The 27,833-nt window shown below is 36.4% G+C and overlaps 1 protein-coding gene across 21 annotated transcripts in view; it reads right to left on the bottom strand.

Moving 5' to 3' along the window:
- The window catches only part of ZNF536 (zinc finger protein 536), a 353,866-nt gene that overhangs the window by 127,152 nt on the left and 198,881 nt on the right, over positions 1 to 27,833 (bottom strand). For all 21 annotated transcript variants that reach the window (XM_084533183.1, XM_084533173.1, XM_084533176.1 and 18 more), the window contains 2 exons: positions 13,765 to 13,917; positions 988 to 2,568 (listed from right to left, as the gene is read on the bottom strand). In XM_084533183.1, the coding sequence (XP_084389309.1) occupies positions 988 to 2,568; positions 13,765 to 13,917 (1,734 nt within the window). The remainder of the gene's footprint in view (positions 1 to 987; positions 2,569 to 13,764; positions 13,918 to 27,833) is intronic.

Below are 27,833 nucleotides of genomic sequence, written 5' to 3'. Positions count from 1 at the left end.
TGAGATGAGCATTATTGAAGTTTTTCTGTCCTGTGCTGACTCTGCTTTTTAAAGTGATACTGTTTTTCAAAGGATTTACATTCTAAAATCTCTTTCAAGCAAAAACTTTTCTTACAAAATTGGAGATAAATTGAAAAATCCTCAATCTCACTTGTTCCAAATAGATTTAACTTTTTTTTTTTTTTTTTTTTTTTTTTTTTGTCAAATGTGATGTGTGATATGAGGAAGTAAATCTGCAATTTTCTAAATCAGATACTAGTAAAGGTAAAATAGTGGGTTTGTTTGGGTTGTTGTTGTTTTAATTACGTGAAGGCATACTCTTAATTAGGCAAATCACAACTTGTACAACCTCTAGTTAGGATAGTGAAAATGGTCAAAGGCAACTACTATATGTGTGCCATTGAAACCAATTAGAAAAATAAAATTAAAAAAAAAGGTGTGAGGGAGGAAAAGAACACCTCTTCACTACAGGTAGATGCATTCCATCTACTCGGCCTATGATTTAATGAATATCATGGAAATGGAATGCAGCTCAAATAAGAGAACAGAATGAGAGAGAGAGAGAGAGAGAGAGAGAGAGAGGGAGAGAGAGCGCGAGTAAAGCATCCAGTGTTTTTCTTGGGTTCTTACTAATATCAAAATACTGAAAAGTTTGCAAGTTACCATGTGAATTTTTAAAAACGTTCTCCTCCTTTGAGTATGCTAAAGCAGTAAATATCCCCTTCAGATGCCACTAGCACAGATAGTCTATATTGCTGCTACACTAGATTAAAAGCAAGTTCTTTCTAAAACTCTGTATAAGTATATGCATGCAGCACTGTTGATTTCAATGGAGTAGACCACATAGAAGACTAGAATTTGGCCCACAGGGTTTAACATTTAAAAAAATGTATTACTAACAAACATGACTAAGTATATTTAAAGAGCAGCTTCATGATTCTGCACAAGTGTTTTCTGAAATGGTCTAAAAGAAGGTCTAAAACTTACCACACAAGTCAGGTCTCTTGATACATCCACTAGTTGCTGTGCTACTTGCAAGTCCATTAAAGGCTGCTAAGCCATCAGAGCTGTAAGCTCTTAGGACTGACAACATGTTCATCTGCTTCTCCAGGACCTGTGGACCCTGAACTTGTTCAGCTTTCATCATTCCTTGTGCAGTTTCATGGGAGGATAGAAGATTCTGACTGTGCCACTGCTTTTCTGGTGCTTGTGGCAGTGGTGATACGAGCCCTTGTGCTGGTTGTGAGGTGACCGTACTTTGTATATTGTCACCTCCTTCGCTGCTTTCCTTGTTTAGGGCAGACAACTGCTTATTCATAATATCTGGTTCTGTTTCAATGTCCTCATCTTCAATGTTTTCTTCCTTGGAAGACTCCATATCCTCAGATGAAGCTATGTCAGAAAGGTCATCAGTAGCACTTTTATTTACAGAGTCAGAGAGAAGAATATTTGGGTCATCTTCGGGTTGTGGTTTTATTTCAGATTCATTACTGGTGCAAGAATTTTGTGTTCCCATGCCAATAACACCAGGATAAACACCAAACTGCTTATAGAAGTCTGTTGTAAAATTACAAAAAGTGGATTCCATGTGGCTGGGCCAGGCAGTACTCTTTTGCTCTCCCAGGGTCTCTTTATTTTGTCCTTGGGTCATTTTCTCAGAAGCTGAGTCCAGCTGGCTAAGTATGTTTGAAACTACTGCCTCTTTGTTGGACTGTACGGAAGAGGGGAGCAAGCTCACTTTATTAACTGAGGCTGAAGCTTCTCTAGATTGGTCTTTGTTGTTCCCTATGATGTTGTCTTTACGTTTAGCCTTGCCCAAGTGATTGGCCTGGAGGTGCAGAGCCATTAGTTCCATAGATGAAGTTGTAAAGGAGCAAAATAAGCAGCCATGCCAAGCAATATTGTCTTGCACGGTAACAGATGAACCTGGGAGGGAGGCTGCATCTGGTCTTACGGATAAGTCAAGAGGTTCATATTGTGACTTTTCTGTTTTTCGCTGTGAGGACTTGCTACTGATCTTTTCCTCACCTCCATCTGAACCCAGAGCTTTTGCTGAAAGTGGATCTGACAGAGCTTTATCCTTCATTTCTTTTTCTTTCTTCAAAGAACTTAAGACAAAGCTGTCCATGAAAGCTTGCAAAGACCCTTGAAAGTTCACACCATTCCCAACCATGTTCTGGTAAGCACGGCCAAGTTCAGAGAAGTGTGTTCCTTTGGAAGATATGTCTGAACCCTTCATATTGTCTGAAGATACCTCAGATGACATACCAGCTGCTTGTCCTTGCTGATCTCCAGAAGACAGCATTCCTGACGTCCACTGCTGTGAGACCATGCCACTTCGGAAGTCAATACCAGGAAGCCCCTTGAAGGTTCCTCTCAGTATATCTGGTCTAATAAACATGGAACTTTTACTTGATGTCTCTTCTTTGTGTTCTTGATTTGCAGCCTGCCCAGAGAGTGGTCCTGCTCCATTCTGTCGCTCCCGATGGTGCCTTTCCAAATGGTACTTGAGGGATGCAGACTGAGTACCAGCATAATCACAATGTGGACACTTGTAAGGCTTCTCACCTATGTGTATGCATAAAAAGAAAAATACAAGAGAAGGGAGTTAACTGCACTTTGGTGTATGGATGAGTGAAGAAAAAAAATCAACATTAGCTGCATGAAAACAGGAAGATCTAACAGCTAATAATTCATTTTTTAAAAAGAAACGCCTTTAATTGAAGACTAATTCATAAGCTGAATATTTCTAAAATGGGTTTCCAGAATGTGGGGCTATTCAGGAATGACATGGTATCTACACACAATTAGCCATCTTTTTCTTAATCTAACATGTAGAAAACTGTAGTAGAATTAAAAGCTATGATTATGAAAATGAAGCATAACAATTTCAACCACAGTAATCATTAAAAGTACAAGTTTAAAAAAAAGAGAGACAAAGAATGTAACAAATGGATGGTTGCAATATTTTGTGTATACAATTGCTCTAAAATTTGTTTAAATTATACACATGGAAACCATTTTTAAACCTAAAAATTTTATGGCACTGTTATGCAAGACTGAAATGAATGATTTAAGTCTTGCTCTGCAGTAAATCATGGATATAATTAGCAAATGGCATACTGCACAAGTAATTTATCATTATTTGGAGGGCACCATTCCAGAAGGATTCAAAGATCTGCAGACCTACTGCATTGTTTCTAAATAAAGAACTATAAATACAGATTCTATAAAATATTAATATCATTATACTACATTATGATTGCAACATGTAAGAACATATAGTTAAAATAAAAAGTAGTCAATAAAATGAAAAATCAAGTAATAAAAAGTACAAAATATACTTAGTTTCTTTATTTTAAATTAGCATTATCTACTGGCTTTTGCAGTCTTTTAAATTTGTGCTAATGGCAATTCTAATGCTCAAGTAGTAAAATTTACCTATCAGAAGTGCTTTCCTAGGATTAGCTCGAATAGAGTTTTAAAACATATAAGTTGATGTTCATGAATTAAGTATGTACTTTAGTCCTGTACAAACTTTTATTGTTTGTCCTATACTTTAAAAGAGGCAGCAGATATTACGTGCATAATAAATATTCACACATATATCCAAAAAGAATGTATGTCTAAGCAAACATACATCTAAATTTTTGCAGAGCACCTGTTAGGAATACAGAGCTCATTTTAAAGGAAGAAGTATAGAAATACTCACAAAAAGAGACAGAAATGTGAAAAACCTGCAAGCTGTCAATACTGACAATTAGTGCTATCAGGGAGCCCAACAACAAGAAGAAACTGTTTTCTCTACATAGCTTTTTCTCCTAAGTGGCCCAAAAGACAATGGCCAACCTCTTCCAAATGCTGTAATGGAAAAAATTTGTTTCAAAAACTTCTTCCATAGGCAAACAAGAAAAACAAACAAACAAAAAAACACTGTATAATATTATGTACTTTACCAAACCATCTGGAAAGTCACCCCTTTTCAAATATCCTCAAAATCTGATTAAAACAAAATTGAAAGGCTTTCAAACTTTCTGATTTGTTTAAGCTGCAGGCTCAGTTGAAAGTCGGCAAAGACTTGGGAAGCTGCTTCTCTTGCTGATCACAGAAACTTACTAATGAGATGCAACACAAGTCCACTCGAACTGACCAGGAAGGCTTATTGACTGGATACGTGGAACAGTAGGTGGATACATGCTGTAACTCAGACAGGGCTAAAGTGTGGACAGGGCTAAGGAGTGGAAATCCTAAATCCATGTGTAATCCTAAAGCTAAATGATGAGATGTGAGAGCTTTACATCAACCATGTTAATTGACTTTTTTCGAGAAGGAAAGCACAGCATCTCGAACAATAGGTGTTCAGCAGAGGAAGAGGTAGGAATGAACAATGTGCATGCTTTAGGCCTGGGTCCACATAGTTTAAGGGAAGAAATCAGGTTTAAACATTTCAGTGCAACTTCTGAGTCTTTCACAATCACCTGATTAAGTTCTGGTGCTCTACCACCAAGAAGTACATATGCATTCAGTGGGAGTCATGCACAGGCAAACTGTTCCTATGGACCTTGAGATGCATCTTGTCTGCTTGGGCTTCTCTGTCCTCAGGTGGAAGTCTGCACACATGTGCATGTGTGTACGTACGCACACCCCCCCCAGTCCCATCGCAGGCATTTCAGGGTAGGGATAAGGGGACAGAAGACCTTGGCTGTCGATTTGTTTGCATTTCTGCAGGGTTGTTTGGGACTGTGTAAACCCTGACAGCTGTGCTGTCAGTCAGAACGTGGACAAATATTAACGCTGTTTCTACAACATGCACATGCTGCAGTATTTTTGAGCTGTTTTCCATGATTTTTAAGTTTGTCCTCCAGTTACTGTCAATTACACAACTGTCACTAAAAGCCTCTGACACAACGGAGATACTTCAAGTATTGTCTAAGTAATCAGACTGGTGAAAAACAGCAGACTTTATAAGGTTAAATGCTCTCACTTTTGAGTTTTCACTACTCTTGAAAAGCCCTTCCACAACATCCCCTGTGCCTTTACAAAAATCTTTAGCGCAACTGTATTGATCACTTCCTTTTATTGTAATGATAGTTCAGTGTGTGTTTGCATAGCACATTAAGTGACACCATCAATAAGTGTCCCAGTATTGCAGGCACTATGTCAACTGCAGGATAACAAACTTATGGGTGAAAGAGAATTTTGTAATATAAACTGCTCTAATGTTGCTAAAATCATGCAGAAGGTGTTCAAAGGAATAAGTATTTAAAAGCAGGTATAAGTGAGTTAAAATATGCTAACTGGTAATATTTTGCACTAGTGAAGTACCTTCGGTCTAATGTACTGGGTACAGCAACATACTCTTATTTTGAATTGCAGAGCCCTGAAGTCATTGCATTTTCCTTTTGAAGGCCTCTCCGCTGAGTGAGCTTCCTTTTAGCAGAAGAGATCTGGACACAGCTTGCCACAAACACCATACACACTGGACTGAAATAAGACACTGACTGAGATGGTATGATAAATTGTGTATGTTCAAAGAATATGAAAGGAGTAAGAGAGCAAGGGCACACTTCCTGCCAGAAGATAACGATAACCTGTTTTTATCTCACACTTGGAAGAAAGGTTTCAGAGAATTCATCCTAGTGTAATGATTACCCAGGTTATATTGCCAACAGCAGGATGAGTTATTTAACACTTAATATCAGTTCACATAAATTAAGGTTGCCATGTATGAGTGAGGGAACATGATTTTTTCAAAATAATTTTCTGCATTTCATATCTTAGAGTCATTTTTCATTGTTCACAAAGACAATGACTATCCCAATCTTGCTAATTCTCCGGTCCTGTTTTCACCCCTGCAAACCCTTTCAGAGTGGAGTAGAAAGAGTGAATATCCCAATATGTACAATAAAAAAGCATCTTGTAGAGAGCAATTTATCTAGGCAACATAATCACAGTTCTGATCTATCTACCAATCTGATTTTACAAGACACAAGACATCTCACAAAAACTATTTTATATCAGGATACAATAAAACAATAAAATTCAATGTTGCTTGTAAAATCTGAACAAAAACTTGGTAGATAACTGGAAACAGACATGTTGCCCAGTAGAAACAGGTCTATTTGTATAGTAGGTTGCATAAACAGTGAGGATGTATAACCTACTACTAGTCCTTCTCAAAATGCAATCTGATCATACTAGTCATAGGAATTATCTATGCTGGGAGACCACAACCAGATTACAAATAAATTTACACAGTTTAAGGCCAGAAGGGACAATTATGATCGTCTAGTCTGATCTGCTGTTCAAGACAGGCCAAAGATGCTCACATGGTAAGTCCTGCATCAAAGTCAGAACTACAATTTGACACAAAACATACTTGTCTTAGTTTAAATGTATTCTGTTTCAACCACAGCAATGAAGAAGAATCCAACGTGTCCTTATGTAAACTATTTGACATGTTAATTATTTTCGCTATTCAAAATGTGTGCCTCATTTCTAGTTTGAATTTGTCCTAAGTCTGTTTCCTGTACTGAACCTCACTACATTTTTTCCATACTACACTAACCAGATTTTTTAATCAACAATCCATTCGCAGAGGAAGGGACTTGAACTCACCTCTCCACCTTCTCTTGCTCTGGAGTAGAACACCCTTCCCAATTTTTTCTATGTCCTTTTAAATTATGGGTTCCCGCTGAAGTCTTAATGAAATTTCAACTTGATATTATTCTCATAGAAAAACTGTTCATATCCATAGCTATAGCAATCAGCTAACAGCTTCCTTTCTGTTGCTTTTCTGCCATAATACTAGGCCCAGTTCATCAACACCTCTAGTATTTGTTCCTTTAGAGTTTGCTGATTTAAAATTCATATTGTTGAAAAGAGCCCACTTGACTATGCAACTAATCAGTCCCTCCCCGTGATTTTTAGCATTTTACCATTTTTGTGCCATTGGTAAATTTTATCAACAGTGATTTGATACTCTTCCAAATAACAATGAAATACCAAATAGACTGAGCTGAAAGCGCTGCTGTGGGACTGCCAGATTATGTACAACTTTTCCTGTGTATACTGTTGGTTTGGGGGCAATGTCACATAGAACAAGTTATTTTCACAAGCCTTGAGAGAAACTTGAGAAACTTGATAAAACTTACTTTCATAAAATGAAATTGACTGGCATTAACTATGTTACCATTTCTTAATTATTTACCAAATTAATTCTGTAATTTTACCTAAAACTTACATCAATGGGTAGTCCATTTATAATTTCAAGGTCTTACTATTCTTTGGGTTTGGAAAAACTAGAATAGCTGAAGCTTTTTTTTTTTTTTTTTTTTTTTTTCCCTAAATGAATTTTAATGGTTTGGAGAGCTCTTCAGCAAGGGTTTTTAAGACTTTATATGCAAGTTATCCAGTCTAATTCATTCTAAAAAATATTAAAATTTAGTGGGCTACAGTATAACAGCCTCACTACTTAATGGCAGAACTGCATCACTGGAAAATACTTATAAAAGCCCATCATGCTTATTTCTGAGAACAGAGCAGAAGAGTATTTAGTCTTCCCTACCATAATAATTTTTTTACACATATTGGCCATTACTAGCAAGATACCAAGTGTTAAACCTGCAAGATCTACAGACGTTACCTTGTACTCTGTAACCCTAATATCCACGTACATATCTTTACTGTTTCTTTTAGTTCCCCTTACCAAAATCTCTGTACTTCTTAACTGTTGATTTATATTTACTGCTGTGAGCTTATTTGTTCATTTTTTATACTTAACATGCAGCTTTTTAAAAATCTGTAATGCACTCTGCACATCCGTTCCCCACTGAATGCCCTCCCACCTTTTTTAAAAAACAGATTTCTCATGGAGTTTGCCTGTGGGCTGTGCCTCTCTGCTCCTCAGCACAGTGAGGTCCATGCATCAATTCAGGAACCCCATACCTAATGCTCCAGCAGGCAGTAACAGGGTTTTGATGGATACTCAGGGACAACGTGTGTCTCAGTTGGATCCTATACATTTCTAAACATGCTATAGTTTTCTTTCATGCAAAGCAAATGAAATCAAACATCTTTTAATTCCAGAGAATACTGCTTAATGAAAATATTGAAAACATTTTATAGCATTTTTATTTTACCATTGAAACAGTTATTTATAACCTATTTTATCCATTGTGCAGTAGATATTTTAGAAATGAATTGCTGTATGGTTTAATTAGTTCATTATTATGCCTATTCTTACATGGTAATTTCTTTTATCATTCTAATCATTCACTTCACACTTTTTAAACCAAATGGAATATCAAAAGTTCTGTAGGATTATTTTTGGATCCTGCACATGTTTCACCACACAATTAATCTGTTTGTCAGAAATACTAGTTAACTTCTTTTCTTTACTACTTTCCTTTACTAGCTATTTCTCTCTATTATATATGATTAAACTACTTCTACCCTTTAAGAGGACAGGCTTGTGATGCTTTTCACTCAGTTTATTAAAGATTTTTAAATAGTGCACTAGGTATTATGATAAAATATTTTAATTTGTATAAAGTTTTATAATTGAATATTATCATTTATTTATATCTCATCTACAATATTTATTTAGTCTTTTTACATGTCTTTACTTAGTTAAAATGCAGAGAGATAAATGCAGTTTTTCCTTTGCAGGGAAGATTCAGTACATTAATATAAACTGCACGCTAATTCCCCCAAAGCATATATATATATATATGTTGTAAACCTGAAGACTTTTTACACAGCTGCTTATTGCTAAACAGTGCCTTGTCCAGAAGGGGACAATCTGTGTCTCTAATTGCTGTCACTGAAGCTGAGATTCATTATGTGACTTTCCCATTAAAATGTGAGCATTAATTTGTATAATGAAATATCACCCACTGCAGTGTTCATTAGCCATGCCCTACTGTATACTGCACATTGTTAGCTACCTAGAAACTGTAGTTAATTTCACTAATGGATATTTCCCTACTTAGTGTTTGGTAGGAAATTTATACTGTAACATTACCTCTTAAACTTTTAAGGAAATTTAAATTCAATCAATTATTTTCAACAAAAGTTTGGGACGTCATTAACACAGGAGAAAAAGCATTCCTGTACAATGTTAAGGATGGGAAATCTGGAGAAATCTACAGAAATGAAAAGTCCTTTTAGTTCTTCTTAGAAATGTAAGAATAAAGGATGTTCAATACCAAAATTGTCTTCTCTTGGAGCACACATACCCATTTTCCTTAATTATTCATGTTGCTCATCCCACTACAAGAGCCTTCAGAGAATGGCAACAGGCAGTCTTTTTTTAGGAAGAAAATGTGAATTGAATTCATTTTAAACTGCACCATTTTTACTGTATTTTATCAGTTAATCTAAGCAGGTTTTGAAATTGGCTAGTCACATTTCCAAGGGAAACTACAGTTAACACTGTAAATATAATACATGTAATACTTGTAAAATGTGTATCACCCATATCATAACATACCTTCAGATAACGGACACAACCTTGCTAAACTGCTTCTTTCTACCCATATCTGTCTTAAGTTTCTTCAGTTTAGCACAATCCAAACCATTTTCAGGGCTATACTTTGCTCATGCACGTTATTCTGTTTTCATCATACAAGGGATTTAACTGTGCCATTGATACAGTAAATATAGCTGAGCACACAAACCCAAACTGGTCCACATCTGCAGCAGTTTCTGAATGCTAATGTGAAGTGCAAGAGGTGCTAGAGCCCCTATGTAGTATGTTGCTTGCCAAACATACTTTTATGCTATTGCAGAACATAGCAAATTTTAATTATTTACATTTAACTGTTTCTATGCTGTCCAAAGTTCCAGGCATATAACATAAAAATAACACATCTAATTGGTTTTGGTGGGAATCGAGAATGCTCAAGAACATACAGAAGATACTCAGCTCCTTGAATGATGGAACCCTACATTGCTGCCTGCAGAGGGGAAAAATGCAAAGTCCAGATGTGCATATTATTGGTCTGAGATATTTTATATAAGAAAGTTTTCCTTCTCTCAGTCTAAGCACCTCTGAGCTGTCTGTGTTATAACCTTCACAGCTCTATTACCATTATTTTATAACCAGGAAGCTGAGTCACAAAGTGGCTAGTCCACCCATTTTACTGTGAGTTACAACCTGAATCCAGTTTTTTCTTTTCCTAGACAGATATCCTAACCACTGGACCCTCATGCCTTTTCAAACGCCATCACAGACACTGTTCTGAAATTATTAAAAGAAGAATGACACTATTCTCTGGCTGGTTGGAAACAGAATACAAAAGATATTCAGTCCTGGAGAATTGTATAAGTATGGGGTCATAACTAAGCAACTAAAATCACCAAAGCATTCAATTGTCTTTCCTAAAATATTCTATTTCATTAATGTGATATACTTTGAATTTTTGCATTCTCTCTCTCTTTTTTGTTTGTTTTTGTTTTTGTTTTCCATAAAATATTTTTGGGTTACTATTATTCTTGCTGGGTTCCGAAAAAAATAGCAGATCTATTTATGAATTTATTTTTCTTCATGCTTTGCAAAAGTCCATATTCACTATAATTTTAGACATAAGGTCAAATTTTTACTTTGATCGGTATAGCTTCAGTGTTTTAACAAAATCTCTTCCCAAATTCACATGGGGCACATACACACCTTCCCTGTTTCTGTCTCTTTTCACACTGAGTTTTTGTGAGTTGAAGTTGGTAGTTTTGAAGAAGCAGGACAACACAGCCCATCTCTATCCCCTAGTCAATATAAACAAGTAATTTAGGAGGGTTATGGGATATTCTTTCTTTCCTTTCTAAGCCATGAGGCTCTAGAAGATTTTGCCCTGAGAGTTCTTCCTCTCTTCTGTCATGGCTGTGCTAAGAAACTAACCCTTCAACTGTTTTGAGAGCAAGAAAGAGGATAAACTCTGATTTTACATAATTATGCCCTTTTCTTTTCATACGGCAACAAGCAGACATCATATCTTATTCTCATCCCCTTAAAGCTGTTCAAGGGTGAATATCATTGCACTAGAAAATAAGAAGAAACCTCTACAGTGTTGGCACTCAAATGAGTTTTTGGTATTTTGTTATTGTTGTTGTTGCTGTTTTGTTTTGAGAAGCTTCTGTGATAGCAAACTACACAGACACTGAGCCCCTGTGTTGAGAAGGTTGCAACCATAAATATCCAAAGGAAAAAAAAAAGCAACCCAAGTCACTAGCTAATTCTTTTAAAACAGAGCATAGCTTCCTCCTCTTGTGAAGGATTGAACAGCTTCTCTAGCTTTTTTTGGGCCAATTGCCACAGAAGCACCTCCTGGCTGGATCAGACTTTGGGTCTTGTGTTGGCATGCGTACCAAACCAACCTACTCATGTGCCTCCAAATACACAGATGTTCAAAGGAACCTGACTTCTGCTGAACTGCTTGAGCTCATCTCTAAAAAACAGGTGCTGTGAGAACAAGAACAGTAATTGAGTTAATGTAGTGGAGAAACACAGTAAAGTGTTTTTTATCAGTCAGTTATATGATCCAGGCATATAATAAAGACAGAGTGTGACATAAAAAGCAGGAAACTGTCCTTGTTAAGTATGAGCTAACCAATATTTATTTAATAACTGGTATCTATTACATCATTTCCATTTACTGCAGAGCAACTTAATTTTTATTTAACAACTCTAGTAATTTGCCAATTTACATTTTTATAATATTTATTACGATTATTTCCAATATGTAAAACCCTTTTCCATTTAAACATACTCTTGTCATTATTTACAAATACTTTGTTCTCAACCTAATGGAAATTGATCTTTATCTATTTTAAAATTATAATGCCTTTTAAATGTATTGCAAATGTTGTTTCAATAATCTATGATTGTTTGTTTGTTTTTTGTGTGTATTACTTCATACATGCTTTAGTTGTTCTTGTTTTAATTTTGTTTAGTAACTTTTAATATACAATTTTTATGGAATATTTCCATTTCAATTAATTTACTTTCCATTAGTTCTAAGCCACAAATACCAAATGCATAATCATTGACATCTTTATAACAACAAATAAATGACCACTATATAATCAAGCAAAAGGAGAGATGGGTATACTCAGGTTATATTAAAGAATTTTCCTTCACTTCTCCACTAGCAAAAATGTCAAATTGTTTAAACCTCATAGTTACAGGATTATTTCCCAATAAAATAACTACAATGGTTTGTTTTTACTACATTAGAGAGCAAATACATAGGGTTTGCAGTTTTATTTTTCCTACATCCTTTATATTTCATTTTTCCTACTTTCACTAGTCCAAGATATGGAAAAGAATATTCCTGCCCTAAGCAGCTTGCAATCCAGACATACTACTTTGTGGGCCAGATTTTAAAATTCAGATCAAACCATTGTTGTTAATTCCTATTCCACAGTCCAAAGAAATAAAGAAAAAAAAAAATACAATGAAGAAACTTTCCCATCTCATCACTGATTAATTTTTTTTTCTTTAAGCAAATTTCAGCCTTCATTTTCAAGATTTCAAAATCAGGTCTTACATTCTCAAACCCAATATTAAGCATTACACCTGTGCAAGAACACAGAAGTGTGATTGCCAATTTTGGGAAGGGAGGCAAATACTGCTTATCTGCTACCTCCGTGAAATAAAAAAATATGGTGACATTTTTCATGCAAGAGGTACAAATGAAAAGTATTTCTTCATGCATTTCGTTTTATCTGTCAATTACAAAAATAGCAGTAACATTCTGAAATTCGTTTAAAATATCTTAAAAAGAAAATGAATGACTCCACAACTGCACTGCCCACTGCACCTGTTTACAAAACCAAGTGTCCTAAATCTCCAGCTTTGCACACTCTCCCAGAGCACACTGCAATACCTAAGACTTGGAAGAAAACAATATCAGGTTGACCATGGACAGAATCTCTAGTGACGTCAGCAGGACCTGAGGATGTCAACATTGTATGTCAGATCCTAACTATGGAGATAGTAAGCCTTCCTAAATATATGCTGTGTCTCTGTGTGAACTCTACTGTGCACATATACACTTTTAAGCAAACATGGTATTATAATTTAAATGGAGTGGTTACGTTTTTTTAGTATCTAGAGCAGTGACATACAAAAATAAAGAATCTAGATCAGTAGTAAGTCTCAGTAGGGTAGAAAGACTGGTTTTCATATTAAAATAAAATGTGGTAAGATTTCCCATGCTGCAAAAACATGGTAAGTATTACTATGTCCAAGTATTACATTGGGTTAGTTCTAGCACAAAACAAAACAAAAGCAAACAAACAAACAAACAAACAAACAAAAAAAAAACAGATCCATAAATTCATATGAACAGTGAGAGGTTACAAATGAGCACGTTAAATTGAACAAAAATAGTAACTGAGCAAAACATACAGAATCCCTAAGTAGATGCTACAGAAGGCCTTTGAAGCAGTTAGTATAAGTAAGTGTGAAACCAATAGGCTTATGCCTATTGAAGGACAAGGGTAATTGAAGGAAACAGTGATGAAGTGGGGAAGGAGACAGAAATAACCTCAACTGGGAAAAGATGATTCTAGTAAAGTGGTCTTTATCCAACAACACATTCCTTGTGCTTTTATTTAAGACTGTCATATATCTTTCTCAAAAGACTCTCCAACTAATGAGTCCAAATCTACACTGGGAATTAAGGCTTCTAGCCACATATTATGTTAACCCCCATACACACATCACTTGTGTCGACAGTGCTCCGCTCCTCTTGTTCCTCTCACCTGTATGTATTCTCAAGTGGACCTTTAAGTGATGTGATGTTCTGAAAGTTTTTCCACAATATGGGCAGTCTTTCATGGCAGAACCAAGGCTCCTGTCTCTCAGTAAAGCTGGCTGTTGAATTCCTACAGATCTCCCAGCTTCTTCTCCAATGTCTGCAACACAGAAATGTTCTCACATCACTTCAGCACGTCAGAAGTTGTTCTCACTAAAACTGCTAACAAAACACAAAGTTAAACATGTTAATACTACACCTGCCTATTTCATTCGTTAAATCTGACAGAATGCTGACAATTCATGTATTTTCTTGTTATTCTCTTAAATTATTTCATCTTTCCTATCATCATTTTAAGCAGCATATGGTACCTTTATATTGAACTGAATTATACAAGAAAAGAAACAGCTGTGTCAGCAGCTGGTTTGATTTCTTCTTTTGCTTAGTTCCTATTAATTTTTCCCAAAAAGTTTTGAATTGTTGTTTTGTTGAATCTATTTCATTATAAGTATTGTAAAAATGTGCATGTTTTTAGAGAGAAAAAGGTTGTATCAGCATGTAAAAACGTCCCATAAAAATCGAATTGCAGTGATGAGTCCAACAGAAGTGGCAATGCCTACACACAAAGCTAACCAACTTTCCTCTGCAACACTTCAACGTTAGAGTAATGACACCTGACCTAATATCACGGGATAGCCAATGGAAAAATTGGTCAGATGAGGGGGGATTCCTTTGCTCTCTCACTCACAGCTACTGAGTTTTCTCCTTTGATCTTCAGGGCTGCAGTTACTCTTTGCTTTGTAATACAATGGATGAGAGTCCAGGACATCTTTTCTCTCTCCTGACATAAAGAAACAGTCATTCTCAGCCACCCTGAAGAAGCTGCTATTATTCAAGCAGGCTATGGACAAAATAACTTGCAAAAGACTGATATAAATATTACAAAACATTGAGCATTTTTAAAAAGTCATTACTTAAACCACAAAAGACTCAGCTATCACCTTGTACTTACAGGGTCATGTAACATCACATATAGGTATCAATTCACATTATCACCAAAGAGTATCATGGCACATGTTGAAATTCTGAAATAGATTTACAATACTGGCACACCACAGAGATACAATACACATTGACACATTACCATACCTGTGTGCAAAAGCTGAGCTACGAGGTCTGTATTGAGGTAGGGAGTAAATAGTTAAAACCTGTGTGCAAAGTCTTGACTATTTCAACCATAAACTAGTGACTGAAAATGCTCTGTCTCTACCCATTTGATACATAACTAAAGCTGTCAGGAAACACAGTGCAGTTTACACAGTATTGCCTCTTAAATGGAACTGATGGAACATAAGAAAAAATTAAACATTTTGATCTAATAAGAACTGTTCACAGAAGAGCAGAGACCCAAATACCACATTGCTGGAAAAGGTAAAACTAACAAGAATTTCATTATTTTTTATAAAATGGTTACTCTAAATAATTTCACTTAAAACTGAAAGAAGGGGGTGACCGAAAAAAGAAAAAAGAAAGAAGAGAGAAAGAAGAAAGAAGAGAGAAAGAAAGAGGAAAAAGTATAAATACTTATCTTAGTCACATATGTCATCAAGCTATTATTAATAATCAACAGGCAAAATCTGATTCTTGATAATGACATTCTTTAATACTTTCTGATTGCTCTTACACTGCAGAATTATGGCACACTATTTCGGATACAAGGCTTGTAACTGTCATTTTGAATTATTCACATGTATATAAAGAAATATAATGCAGAGTTTATTTTTCCTTTCAGAATCCAGGAAAGCGTACATAGGTGCTAGTCTGTAATTCCAACTTTCCCAAAGCGTTTAGACTTTGCACTTTTTTTCTCCTCAATAGTTGTATATAATCACATCCTAAACTGCTTCAGGAGAAAAAGAATTCCTGAGTGCAAAAAACCTTTATGAAGTGCAAAATACGGAATGTAGATAATAAATTGTGGGATTTTATTTTCATTTTCAATAAATACTATATGAGCATTATAGATAAGTATATAGATAAAGCTAACAAGCCACTCAGGAGGAATTTACCGAATAAGTCTACTAGTTATGTTTTGCTAAATGTCACTCTAAATGATGGCCTGTTATCCATCTGCCTTTTATCTTTCTATCTAGAATATGTGTGGCCCAATAAGAAAGAATAAATTTGTAAGATAAACAGCTCGCTTTGCAGATTTAAGAGTCTAATTTTCACTTTACACAAAATTGATTTTTTTCAAGGCAGCGAGATGATGGAGTTTACTCTAGCACTAATCCCTCTGAAAAAGCAAACTGAAAACAACAATGAAGCAAAGAATGATGTGGGTGGTCTGAAGAGTTTTCTTTTAGATTTAAGTAGACATACAGTAGATAGCTTCAAAGGCTTAGCCCCAACAGGGGCCTTACCTTGAAGAATTTTTCTTCCCACAGTGAGAGCATTCCTAAGACTTTAAAGCTGGGCTGAGGGCTTTTCTTTTGAATTCCTCAGCCTACAAAGCCCACCGAAGCACTAGAGGCCATCACTACCTGAATGAACAACATCTAAATCCTTTTATTTCCAACAATGAAAAGATATGTTCAAGGATGCCATCTGTCCCCATCAAATGCTACCTCGGCTTCTTACCATGGCCCTGTTTTGGCAAATTGTACCTATTTGTCAAGGCACTTAAGTTTAAAATATGCTTAACTTTAAAACACACTTACATCTCATCGCTGTCAAGTTTTTTATACTGATTTTCTTAAAACAACTTATGGAAAGTGAAGGGGGAAAAAATGTGAAACAGAAAAAGGATAAGTGATTAGCAAGGAAAGAGTCATGAGGCAAACTGGTGATTATAGGTTATGCCAAAAACAATATATGGGAAGAATGAAAAATCTTCCACTTTACCAATAATAATTTCTGCTGCACCTCGGATGTGCCCCTTTCTCCTGCTTTGTTACCCCCTTCCTAAGCACAATCTCAGTTATGTTAATGCGTGCAGAACTGTGGCAATGTTTTACAGAGCAGCAGAACTAAGATTAGCCTCACCAAATCCATCTAATATATGACTTACTTGGGATTTGAGCTATGGTTTTCAGGCTGCTCAATTCTGAGGATAAAGGATCAGGAAGGAAAGAGAACAGTTACTTATCTTGCAGTCATTGTGGTCCATTGAGTTATGCGGTATACATGATGTGCACTCGATGCACATGAGATTAGGCTTCTTTTTTTTACTACCTACTTCCATTACAGGCAGGTCTACGTCCTGAATGTCTTCCTGCCCATCCCTACCTTTCCTGATTCAAGTGCAGGAAATAACAGAACCGGGTATGAAATATTGTGTAGAGTTACAGGCTAGATGCAAAGCTTCCAAGCTTTATATCTGAATTTACTTTCACTGAGCTTTTCTTTCACTTTGCTCAAAGCAAAAGCCACATGTAGAACTTCAAAAAGCAACATTCAGTTCTAAATAAGAAACCTGTCTTTGTGTCAGAGCAAGGAGAAGGCCACATCTGTGAGACCTGCCACACACAGCCAGCAGACACGCAGATACACCTCCTCAGCATGGTGCGCAGCCATGAAGCAGCTTCTAGGGGTGATGTGCTGGGACAACTCTTGTGTACCATGCCTTGGGTGACCATAAAGTCCCAATTTGTTCTGCAGCCACTTGTGTGGCCAGCTGTAAGTGCTCAACTCAAGCTGCGCTCAGTTTGCTGTGGAACCTGTCTCTGGCACAATGGGGTTTCATCGGAGCAGCCTTGAACTGTGCCACAGTGAAAAGGGACGGGGGACAGGCTCATGGCCACAGGCGCACACAGAGGCAGGTAGTTCACACCACCCCTAGCACAGCCATCCACCCACCTGCACACTGTGCCTTGAACAAATAGCAAAAACATCTAGGCTTGGCTGAATGCTCTTCACAGCTTACAGGTGGTGACAATCCCCTGTGAAGGACTCAGATGCAACAGCCAGTGGCTTTGCCTTCAAGAGCTACTGTCCTGTAGCATTCACTTAGTGACAGCCATGGGACGAGTACAAGAAAAGAAACTTCACTTTAACATCCATATCAGAAGGTAGTATTTAGCTACATAGTCAAAGAGCTGATTTGGCCAAAACGTGAACGAGTCTACCACACAGACTGAAATGAAAAATGAGCAAGCTGTAAGATCAGTATTTGCAGGACTAGCTGCAGGACTAGCCCTTCATCAGACAGAAGTCCCCCTCTCTGGAGAGGAAGGACAAAAAGCCAGCACTGGAGAGGAGCTCCACAAGGCTTCAGGCTGTGTCCATATCCCCTGCAGTATAGGAGATTTCCTCAGAGCCAGATAACACCAGGAAGCAGTTTTGAGCCAGGAACATTTTTACAATAGCAGGTTAAAAGAAAATAAGTGAGAAGTACACTGATGAATCCTTTTTTTTACAGCAAGTATCTTACTAGGAATCAGAAATGATCAACTCAAAAATGAGCAACTGTTACAGCTATCAGTGGCCTCAGCCCAAGGACCCCACTGGGGCACAATGCCAACTTCAGTGGTATTTCTAGAAAAGAGAAGACATACATAGGTAGATGACAAGTCTGTGTATTCAGAGTCAGTCATATGAAGAATTTTTTGTTTGTTTGTTTTTTAAATTTCTGTATGTTTTCTGTAAGACTGGCCTACCTTTGTGGGAGGAGTTTATAAACTTGATTAGAAAAGGACTGATTGTTTTGTAAAAAGAGGCATGTTTTCAGTTGGTTAGGTAATAGCACTGACTTTTGTCACACGAGCAGCAAATATTAAAAGGAGCATCTACATATATGTCCCATAAATTTTACAAGAGCATTTATTTGCTGCATGAAAGCACAGGGATTCACAAAGAGGTACTTTCATGTTCAAAGGAGCTAAATTGCAGTCCTCACACAGACTAAATTATCAGTGGAGTCAGTTGGAATTTTTCAACACGAGGATTGCCAAATTAGCCAAAAACAGGCAATCACATGGCAAAGGTAATCAGCTCACAAAATAGGTAATCACACTTACAAATACGTGTTTACTCTTGCACGTTTTTCAGTCATTATTAAAGAATCCTTTGAAAGTGTGGACAGAAGCCTTTAAAGATGCACATAATCCCACGGTTTTGTATATTTCAGAAATTCAGAATATTTGCAGTTCTTTAAAGCTGCCTTCAAAACTTAATGAAACATAGTGCAACATGAAGTGGCAATGACCATGGTTATTAAAAAAAAAAGAAAAAGAAAAAGATGTATAAACCACCCTGATAATCCCACTTGTGTACAATTATTTACTTTAGCAGGAAAAAATATATTCTGAATCGAATGTCAAGAAGAGAGTTAGAAGATATTCGATATTTTAATCCTGTCACTGCTGTAATCTTTATGCAAGTATGCCTAGACTCTGACCACCCTGTTTCCTGGGAAGAAGTAAAGAATACAAAAGTTTCTGGAAAAACATGCTTTACCTTTCTTGCCAATTCCTTAGAGAAAACTTGGATAAGATTGAAAATAGTGGAAAATAGAGTTATAATTAATCTTTTTTTTTTTTCAGCTACCTGAAGTAGCTTCGATAGTATGCTTAGATGTGAGACTAGAATCTGCATCAGTGCTTACAAATCTGAAATTAGAATCCTGTTTGCAGATGTTACTACGCATTTTGCTAGTGAAGTTCATTGCTTAAAATAAAAGCCTAATATTACTGAATATTACAGTTATATTTTAGGCCTCCAGAAAGAGTTACTAATGTCTTAGGTCAGGAACAACTTGCTGTCTCTATTGTTTCATCAAGGATTTAGGTTTTATAATGACCATATATGGGAATCTTAAGCTGTTGAGCATTGATACAGATTGGCAGAGAATTTGTTTAAACAGAGAGCTATTTTAGACGAGAATTGGAAAGGAGGCCTACTAGTGAGAAAACAGCATTCACATTGTTTGTATTATTAGAAATAAAGATTATACCAAAGGTTCCACTGGTAAATAAAGAGATACCACTTCTGCCATCAGACTTCTCAGTCAGCCTTCCGAACTGTGCAAGCAAACAAAATTCACAGACTGCCCTGCCTGTGCTACCAATGCATGCTTTAGCAGATTTAAATTTAAAGTACAAGCTAAATTAAACTGAAGTAAAATGCCCACGTCAATTTACACCAGGAAAGGCTTGCCACATCTAGAAATGAGTACACAGCAGTTATAGCCAGTACCATCAGCTACAAGGGAACTCCCTAGGAGTTATTTCAAGCTCAAGAGAAGAGGAGACAAAATATTTTAAGCAATTTCTTAGTAATTGGCATGCTGGCAACTTTGGACAGCACATACACCTTAAGCTCATACTTTTGACACAGAGGATGACTGGTGGTTTTCACATGCCATGGGTTGCACAACACTACAGCATGTATGCAAATTTTGGTAATATTGCAATGCTTTTTATTGCAATGCTTTTTTGTGTTGTACATATTCTAAGAAATATGCAAGAGTCTGTATATACAACATAAAGAGACACAACAGACACTTGACCAAAATTAAGCTGTTTATCACAAAATGTTTCTTATCCTCTTTTCATTTTAATCGAATTCCCTACAGAGTTTTTGCTTTGAGTTCCTAGTAGTCTTACTTTGCAAATTGTTCTAAATCTTTAAAACCTTTTAAGATAATCAAAGTTAAAACACAGTTTCTGAGTACATCTTTTTAGCTGTCTGTTTTGTTTGAAGAATCCTGTGACCAAAAGACAAAATCAGATACAGTACTTAAAAAAACAAACAACAACAACAACAAAAAACATGTTTAATTACTTGCCATTAACTTACAGTGGATCTGTTTGGACTGAGAATTCATATTATAAACAAAGATTTTTTTGAATAGACTATTTTTTCCAAGAGACCTTTACTCTTTCTTAAAAAAAAAAAAAAAAAAAAAAAAAAACTAAAAAGTTAAGTATCTTATAATTTCTTTCATTTAACAGTTGGCAGAAGGAAACTCCCAGATGAACACTAGCCTGTGTCTTTCTCTTTAACCAGCTGAGTGATCCAAGCTTTTAATAAAGCTGTTCCAATTATTGTAAAAGTCATCTAGTACCTTATAGCCACAAATATTGACAGTTTATTGCACAATGCATTCATGACATTTGAAGGTCACATCATACATAAACTTTTATAAAAGTGTCTGGAACAAAGAGATGCATGATTAGAAATTACATCTTACCATTTTAGGATACGATTTTATACTTATTTAAAATGAAATACAATGTACAATTCAAATTGTTAATAGAAAAACAAAATAGTTCATTTGCTGTATTGTTTTATTAATGAGTGATACTTAGTTCATTTGTACAAAATCAACAGAATGTAGTCCATGCCCCAAGAAGATTACAGTTAAATATCACTATCCTGCAAACCATCACATATTCTCTTAGCTCATCATAAGAAGAAAGTAAGCTTGAGACTTTGATCTTTCACCTGTATACCTCTCCAGGCCTACAGAACTCAATGATGCTTCAACACTTAGATTCGAATCAATATCTTAGCATGTTATTGAAATATTCATTCCACTAAAATTGAATCAAAATGAGGCTGAAGAGAGTATAGAAGAAATTTTTGGAATGTAGGCACATGAAGGCATATTGAACATCTTCGGATTGTTTCCAATGCTCATGACTTTTAGGGCTATTGTGAAGTGCATGCCCCAGTGATATAATTAAAAAATGCAATTTATGCAATCAGACCAAAATCCTTCACTGAAGTAAACAAACATCAGGAATACACAGAGATCACCACTAGAGATCACCTGTAAAGTCCAGCTAATAAGAGCTGAGTTTACAGCAAATGACTATGTTGTCCCTACTAATACCATCATTGCTACTTTCTTCCAAAATCCTGTAAATTTTTTTTCCTAAATCCTTTATGTGCAAGACTCGAACCACACAACCCCTTCACTGGCTTTCCAGTTCAGTTACTCCAGTATCATGGCTTTGATATCCTACTTCTTTAATTTGACTGTATAGATCAAAGCTGTTAAGATCCTAAATCACTGAGTTTGCCAGATGAAATTCATGAAATTCTACTAGTTTTTGTATAATCTTTCTACAAAAAAAAAATGAAGGCTTTAAAACAAGATGTACTTCTTCATTTATGGAACAATGGATCTGGTTGCTATCTTGAATGTAACATTAGTTACTCACAGTGATGAGCTTCTGTTTGCTCTTATTTCCTTCAGAAGTGCACATCTGAGCTGCCAGGACACCTTATTGTACTTCTCTGTACAGAACATATTTATTTACAAATAAGGCACTCTTTGGATCACCTGTTGTGGGCTTAAATATGTACCTATGGATCTTTCCTTGGTGCATTGCCAATGTTCCTTCTCATCTATCCTCAGAATTTACACTGGTGCTCACTTGCGCTTCTGACAGTAACGCAAGCTCCCAAACCTTCCATGCAACTGACTTTTCCATGTTTTTCTCCTCTTACTTTTTAAACAGGCTTAGAGTATTCTGAGTTCTTCCCCAATGCTCATGCCAACAACAGTCTGCCTTTCACACGTTAGCCTGTCTGTCTCACTAGTTTTCCTATCCAAACCCCGACTCACACGAGTTAGCTTTGATCCTGGCCTTAGATTTGAAATGGGCACTTGGTTATTGACCAGATAGGACGAGGTCCTTCTACACTTCATACAGATTGTTTACTGCTTTTGGAGAAAATTCCAATAGGGAATGTCAGCAGAGAAGCTATCCAACTGGACCATCTTTTGGATTTGTATGTGTTATTTGTAGGCAGGTGTTCAGGTACCAGATGGCCTTAAAGCCCATACTACTCAGGTTATAGCAGCTTCTGCAGGCTGTCTGCATCATATTCCCATCTCTGAGATTTGCAGAGTGGCTACATGGAGCTTGATAAACACTTTTACCTACCATTGCTCTCCTGATGCCAAGGCTAGATCAGATATCCAGTTTGGGAGAGTTGCCTTACAGTCCCTCTTTAATTAAGTACTCCTGATCTCCCACTCCTGGGATGGATTGCTAATGCTGATTAAGCTCCAGAAGTAAGGATCTGCGGAGGCAATTTCATGAGGGAGAAAATGAAGTTGCTAGCTAATCGACTAAAATAACCATTAACTGGACTTCTGTGAATGAGTATATTGCTGCCTTCTTGCTTCCATACTTACCCTGTTTCTTCCACACTTCAGCATCTCTACATACCTATAAACCAAACAGGAAAGGCGTACTTCATTACAACCTCTATCTTATTCCTACTTACTGCACTTACGGGACAACAGAACCATTTGGTACAGGCCATACTTAGAAGAAAATGCAAGACCGTCAGTAAATTGTAGAGAAGATGGTGAATCTGGATGGAATAGAGCAGTACAGAATTCATTTCCTGTAACTTGTCCAAAGTGCCCCAAAATATAGAGTCTCTGAGACTCTAAAAAGCGGAAATTAACAACCAGCTCCACAGAGTTTTCAAAATTCATTAAATATCTTTTAAAATCTTTTCAGTCATTGGATGGAAATATTTAATAACTACACAGGCCAAGTTTCACCTTGAGTTGCTGAGCTTAGACAATAAAAAATAAATAAATAAAAATTTCAAGTCAGAACTACAGACTTGGCCACATTATAAGTAGGTCTTGGGGCCTTAGGTATTATTGCAGAAGTTTTTTCACCCTATGGGTTAAGAAACACCCTTTTCATAATTATTATCTTATCATAGGTTGGTAAAATAAGAATAGAAGTGCTGGTAGCACATTATCAGCTTTTATAAAAACTTCTAATAAAGAAAAATGTAAATTACTGAAAATGTCATAGGATCAGCTTTCTGTAGACCCCAGTAAGAAAGAAACCAACACTAAAATCAATCTCATAAAAACAACTGTACAGGTTAAAGTAGCTAAATTACTAATCTTCCCTCAAGAAAAAGAAAGAGAAGTAATGTCTGTCATTCCATTAAAAAAATTACTGATTACAGAGGTGCTGACAAAGTCTCTAAAAAGTGGATAAGGTCACAGTGTGTGATAAAACACTTGGACAGAATGTGACAGTACAGACTTTATTTTCTTAAATTTAACTTTTCAATGTTGCCTCCAAACTAAATGACTGTTTTGAGCTAATACAAAATACCTTTGTAAATAATTTTTCTCCCATTTAACTTATTTGGTACATGCCACTTGAGTATAATTTCCAACTTCTTTCTGCATTAAAAAAGTCATATTTGAAGAAATACTTATAAGCAATCCTGAACTGCTGTGACTATTTTACTAGCAACCTCTTTCTAAAAATAAAATATGTTAATTACATGAGTTTTGCTATAATGGAAAAATATTGATTAAATTCATTACTTCTAGTGCTGAGAAGGGATCCTTTAACTGCTTAGTATTTTTTTTTTCCTCATTGGTTTCACAGTGGATTGCAGACATATTGGGACGAAGATGTCTTTAAACATATCATATGAATGGGCTCATTAGTTATTTTATACTAATGATGCATCTCAAAAGGTACAGTAGTAGGTCAACCTGTACCTGTATTTTGTAAAATAGCCTTAGAGTACGCTAACATGAAAATGCTATTTGTAGGCTATAAAAGTAAGAAATAGTGCATATGGAGCTCATATATCAATAATCCAATCTCTATTTTCTACTATGAAAATATACAATTTTCATCTGAACTATCTGGGTACAGAAAGAGGAAAAAATACTGTATTTTGAACACTCCTCTGATTTAGCTGAGCTTGTGGCAATAGCTGGTTTGGGCATAGGCTTCAGTATGCTGGAATGATCTTGAAACTAATTTTGCATGTGTTGGAGTTGGACTGTGGCCATGCATGTCAGTATGCTGGAACAGAGTTATCTAAATCCTGAGCCTTATTTTACATGTGCTGGTGTTGGACTGTGGCCCTGCCATCTTTTAGTTCTCCATCTGTAGATATCAAAGCCAGGGTGTGCCCGACCACTTGCTACTGCTCACTGCTTTCCTTCCACAGGCCTCTTGTGAGCTCCGTGCTCGGCAGCTACAGCCTTGCACCTACCCTCCCACAGCGGTGGGACTGGGAGCTCTTCAAAGCCCTGGCAGGTCTCATGAACCTTCATCTGAAGTCTCTTTTCTGCAATGGCTGGCCTTTCACACCCATTACATTTCTTATATCACTGTAATCCTAGCTAGTTATATACCACATCGGGCATGAGAAATAACTTCTCAGACAGATGGTCCCTCAGATTCAGTGAGTTAATTCCTCTTTCAATACTAGGTAAACAGCCCCTTATTTAGATTTAAGCAATCTATTGAGATCACAGCTCACAGACTTACAGAAGGTCTCAGAGTTTTCCTGACATTACATTTTCCCTGTGACCACTGTGATTTAAGTCCAGACAAAAAGCTAGAAGCTGTTTTCCTCTGGGGAAGGGGATGAGAAAAGAAAATATCAGGTGTTTAGAAGCAACATTCCTTCAAAGATAAACACTGGCTTTACATAAAGTTGGAGTACCAACAAAAAGGCAGTAATGCGAAGTACTGAGAAAAACAAAAGCAGTCGTACAAAGTACTTATCACCCTAAGGTGAACTAGTAACATGGTGGGACGTACAGTCTGACTGTAACGTGGTACAGTTTTTGAATGCCTCCTTCCACTAGTTCACTGTTCTTCCACATTAGTTCACCAGCAAATATATATTTTAGCCCATCAGGACTATTTATAAAATCAGGAAATAGTCCACACTAACATTTCTCTACCTGAAATTAATAACATTTAGTCTATATGAAGCCTACCAAACTGAAGAAACAACTTCACAGTAAGGTCAAAATTGCACATTTGAGTGCAGACCTAGGTCTTTATTTTATTTTATTATTTTATTTTTTCTGTGACTAGTCAGACACAACTTAGTTAATTAGCTGCATCGGAGACAGACTTATTTTAGGAGGAGAAGGGTTGTTCCATTCCTTTTCTTATTAGCAATGTACTTTCTCAAATTCTATTTCTGCAAACTCCAATGCCAAAAGAAATTCAAAAACCAGGTAGTCTGCATGCACAGAAGCACCTTTTGTTTAATAAATAATTCAGCCATGTATTTCTTTTTAATTTAAAAAGGGTCTGACTGAACAGTCAACAGAGTGAACTAAAGTTGGCAAAATACAGTGTTGAAAAATTTAAAAGTGTATTCAAGGCCATATTCATTTGCTTCACTTCTGCACTGGAGAGGCAGACTGCTGAAGTTCTACCTTTTTTCTTTTCTTTTGCCTTTTTTTTTTTTTTTTTAATTATACACATACAACCAGGCAACACTCCTTTGATTTTGAAACCTTCCTTGTCCTAGAATTAGTCTCTCTCTCTCTTTCTGTTAACAGCACAACAGCAACTTCTCCTTTACCTCATGAACATCACCAGAAATTCAGCAAAAATGTTCTCACAAGACCCTCTGCCATGCCTGTAAGGGTCAGGCATAGCTACTGAACATCTTGAGAAACAAAAATACAGGAAAACATTCTGGAAATATTCCAACCATCATGTAGGTGTTAGTTCCATATATTAATAAGTGTATGGTAAGGTACAGGAAACACATCCAGCTGCAAAAACCTGCAGATAATGATAAAATGAAATGAACTGAACACATAACACGGTATTGCAAATGCATACAGATAGTTGCAATCAGTTGAGTCTATTTGGTACTGTCTGATCTTCTTGAAGACAGAAGTACATACAACTATCACAAGTATGAATTCACACACTTGGTTTTATAAGACAAAATTCCTAGTAATAAAGGATAAGAAGGAACAAAATGAAGAGTCAATTTGTCTACCTAGACTTCAGCACCAGAATGTTCAAATGATTTTCTTGAATCTTAGGGCAGTTAGCAGTGAAAAAGTGAGGCTGTGGTGAAATCTCCTTTTTCAGATTCCTGGAGATCTACCCATTCCCCCCCATACAACCCAAAGCAGCAGCAGGTACATGAAGTCTTCTTAACAAAGTCCAATCTTTTAGTCTCCACTCTGCTTAGTGGTTGTACCCTTTACTGCAAATGGCTTTACTGCATTTTGCATCCTTTCTGATCAATGCCTTCATGAAATTACCAGTTGGATTTTCATGACATCAAATACTGACATAAAGAAATCCTATCTCAGAAAGGTCAGATCTGCAGGAAAGATCTTTACAGGGAAAGAGAGTAGGGGAAACCTACCCCTTACAAAGTAGCACTGATTTTAAAGAAAAGGACTCCAAAACATCACATCTTTCAGAGCGGACATATTTATTTTCAATACACCTGTTAGAGACAGAGGATTACACATAGGTCATGTTTGCAAGAGACAGGAGTTTCACAAGTACATCTTGAAAAATTCCATAGGATATGGAGGAAGAGCAGCTTTTCACCATTTTTTCACTATCATGAACAGAAGTAAAATTACTTGTATTATATAAGATAAAAACATTAAACAGACTAGATAAACACTCTGGACAGGCAGGAAAATTGATATTTTTAAATGAAACTTTTAACACCTTGGTCTTCTGTGACAAAATTACCCATGAAATATGTGCCCGAAAAAATCCCTGAATCCCTGACAATTTACAAACAAAAGCATCAGGACAACTATAGAAATGTAGACAAAAACTCCTACCCTGCAATTCAGAGGGACTTAAGATTTTAGTTTTGGCCAATTACTAGCTTAAATTAAGACACTGTGTAATAAATACCATCTCAATCAACAGACTAATTTAAACTGTGAGAATGCAGGCTACTGCATTTGTGGAAACACGTTTCCGTGTCTTTTCAGGATGGTACTAGTGGGAGCCGCTTCAATAGCCTGGCAAGCCCATTCAGAATTTGGTACGTAACAAACTGGTTTGCAACTGATTACATTTGAAAGCTGTCTACCCTGGAACTGACCAATGTAACAAAGTAATGTATGGGGTTGAGGAAAGGTGAGTGGCAGAACAAAATGGTCAAATGAAATTGAAATAACGTCAACAATTGTACTACTACTGGTCCTTTACTGGCTACAGATAATTGGTATCTTGCTACAGATATGCGTCCAGTCATGGGAGTCACAGGTATTTGTCTCAAAAAAGGGATCTTATTGACTACTGGGCAATGGAGCTTTCTGAT

This window comes from Aythya ferina (assembly GCF_964211825.1).
Source record: "Aythya ferina genome assembly, chromosome: 12".
Taxonomy (NCBI): domain Eukaryota; kingdom Metazoa; phylum Chordata; class Aves; order Anseriformes; family Anatidae; genus Aythya; species Aythya ferina.
Note: the sequence above shows the minus strand (reverse complement) of the source record. Positions and strands in the feature narration are given on the sequence as shown.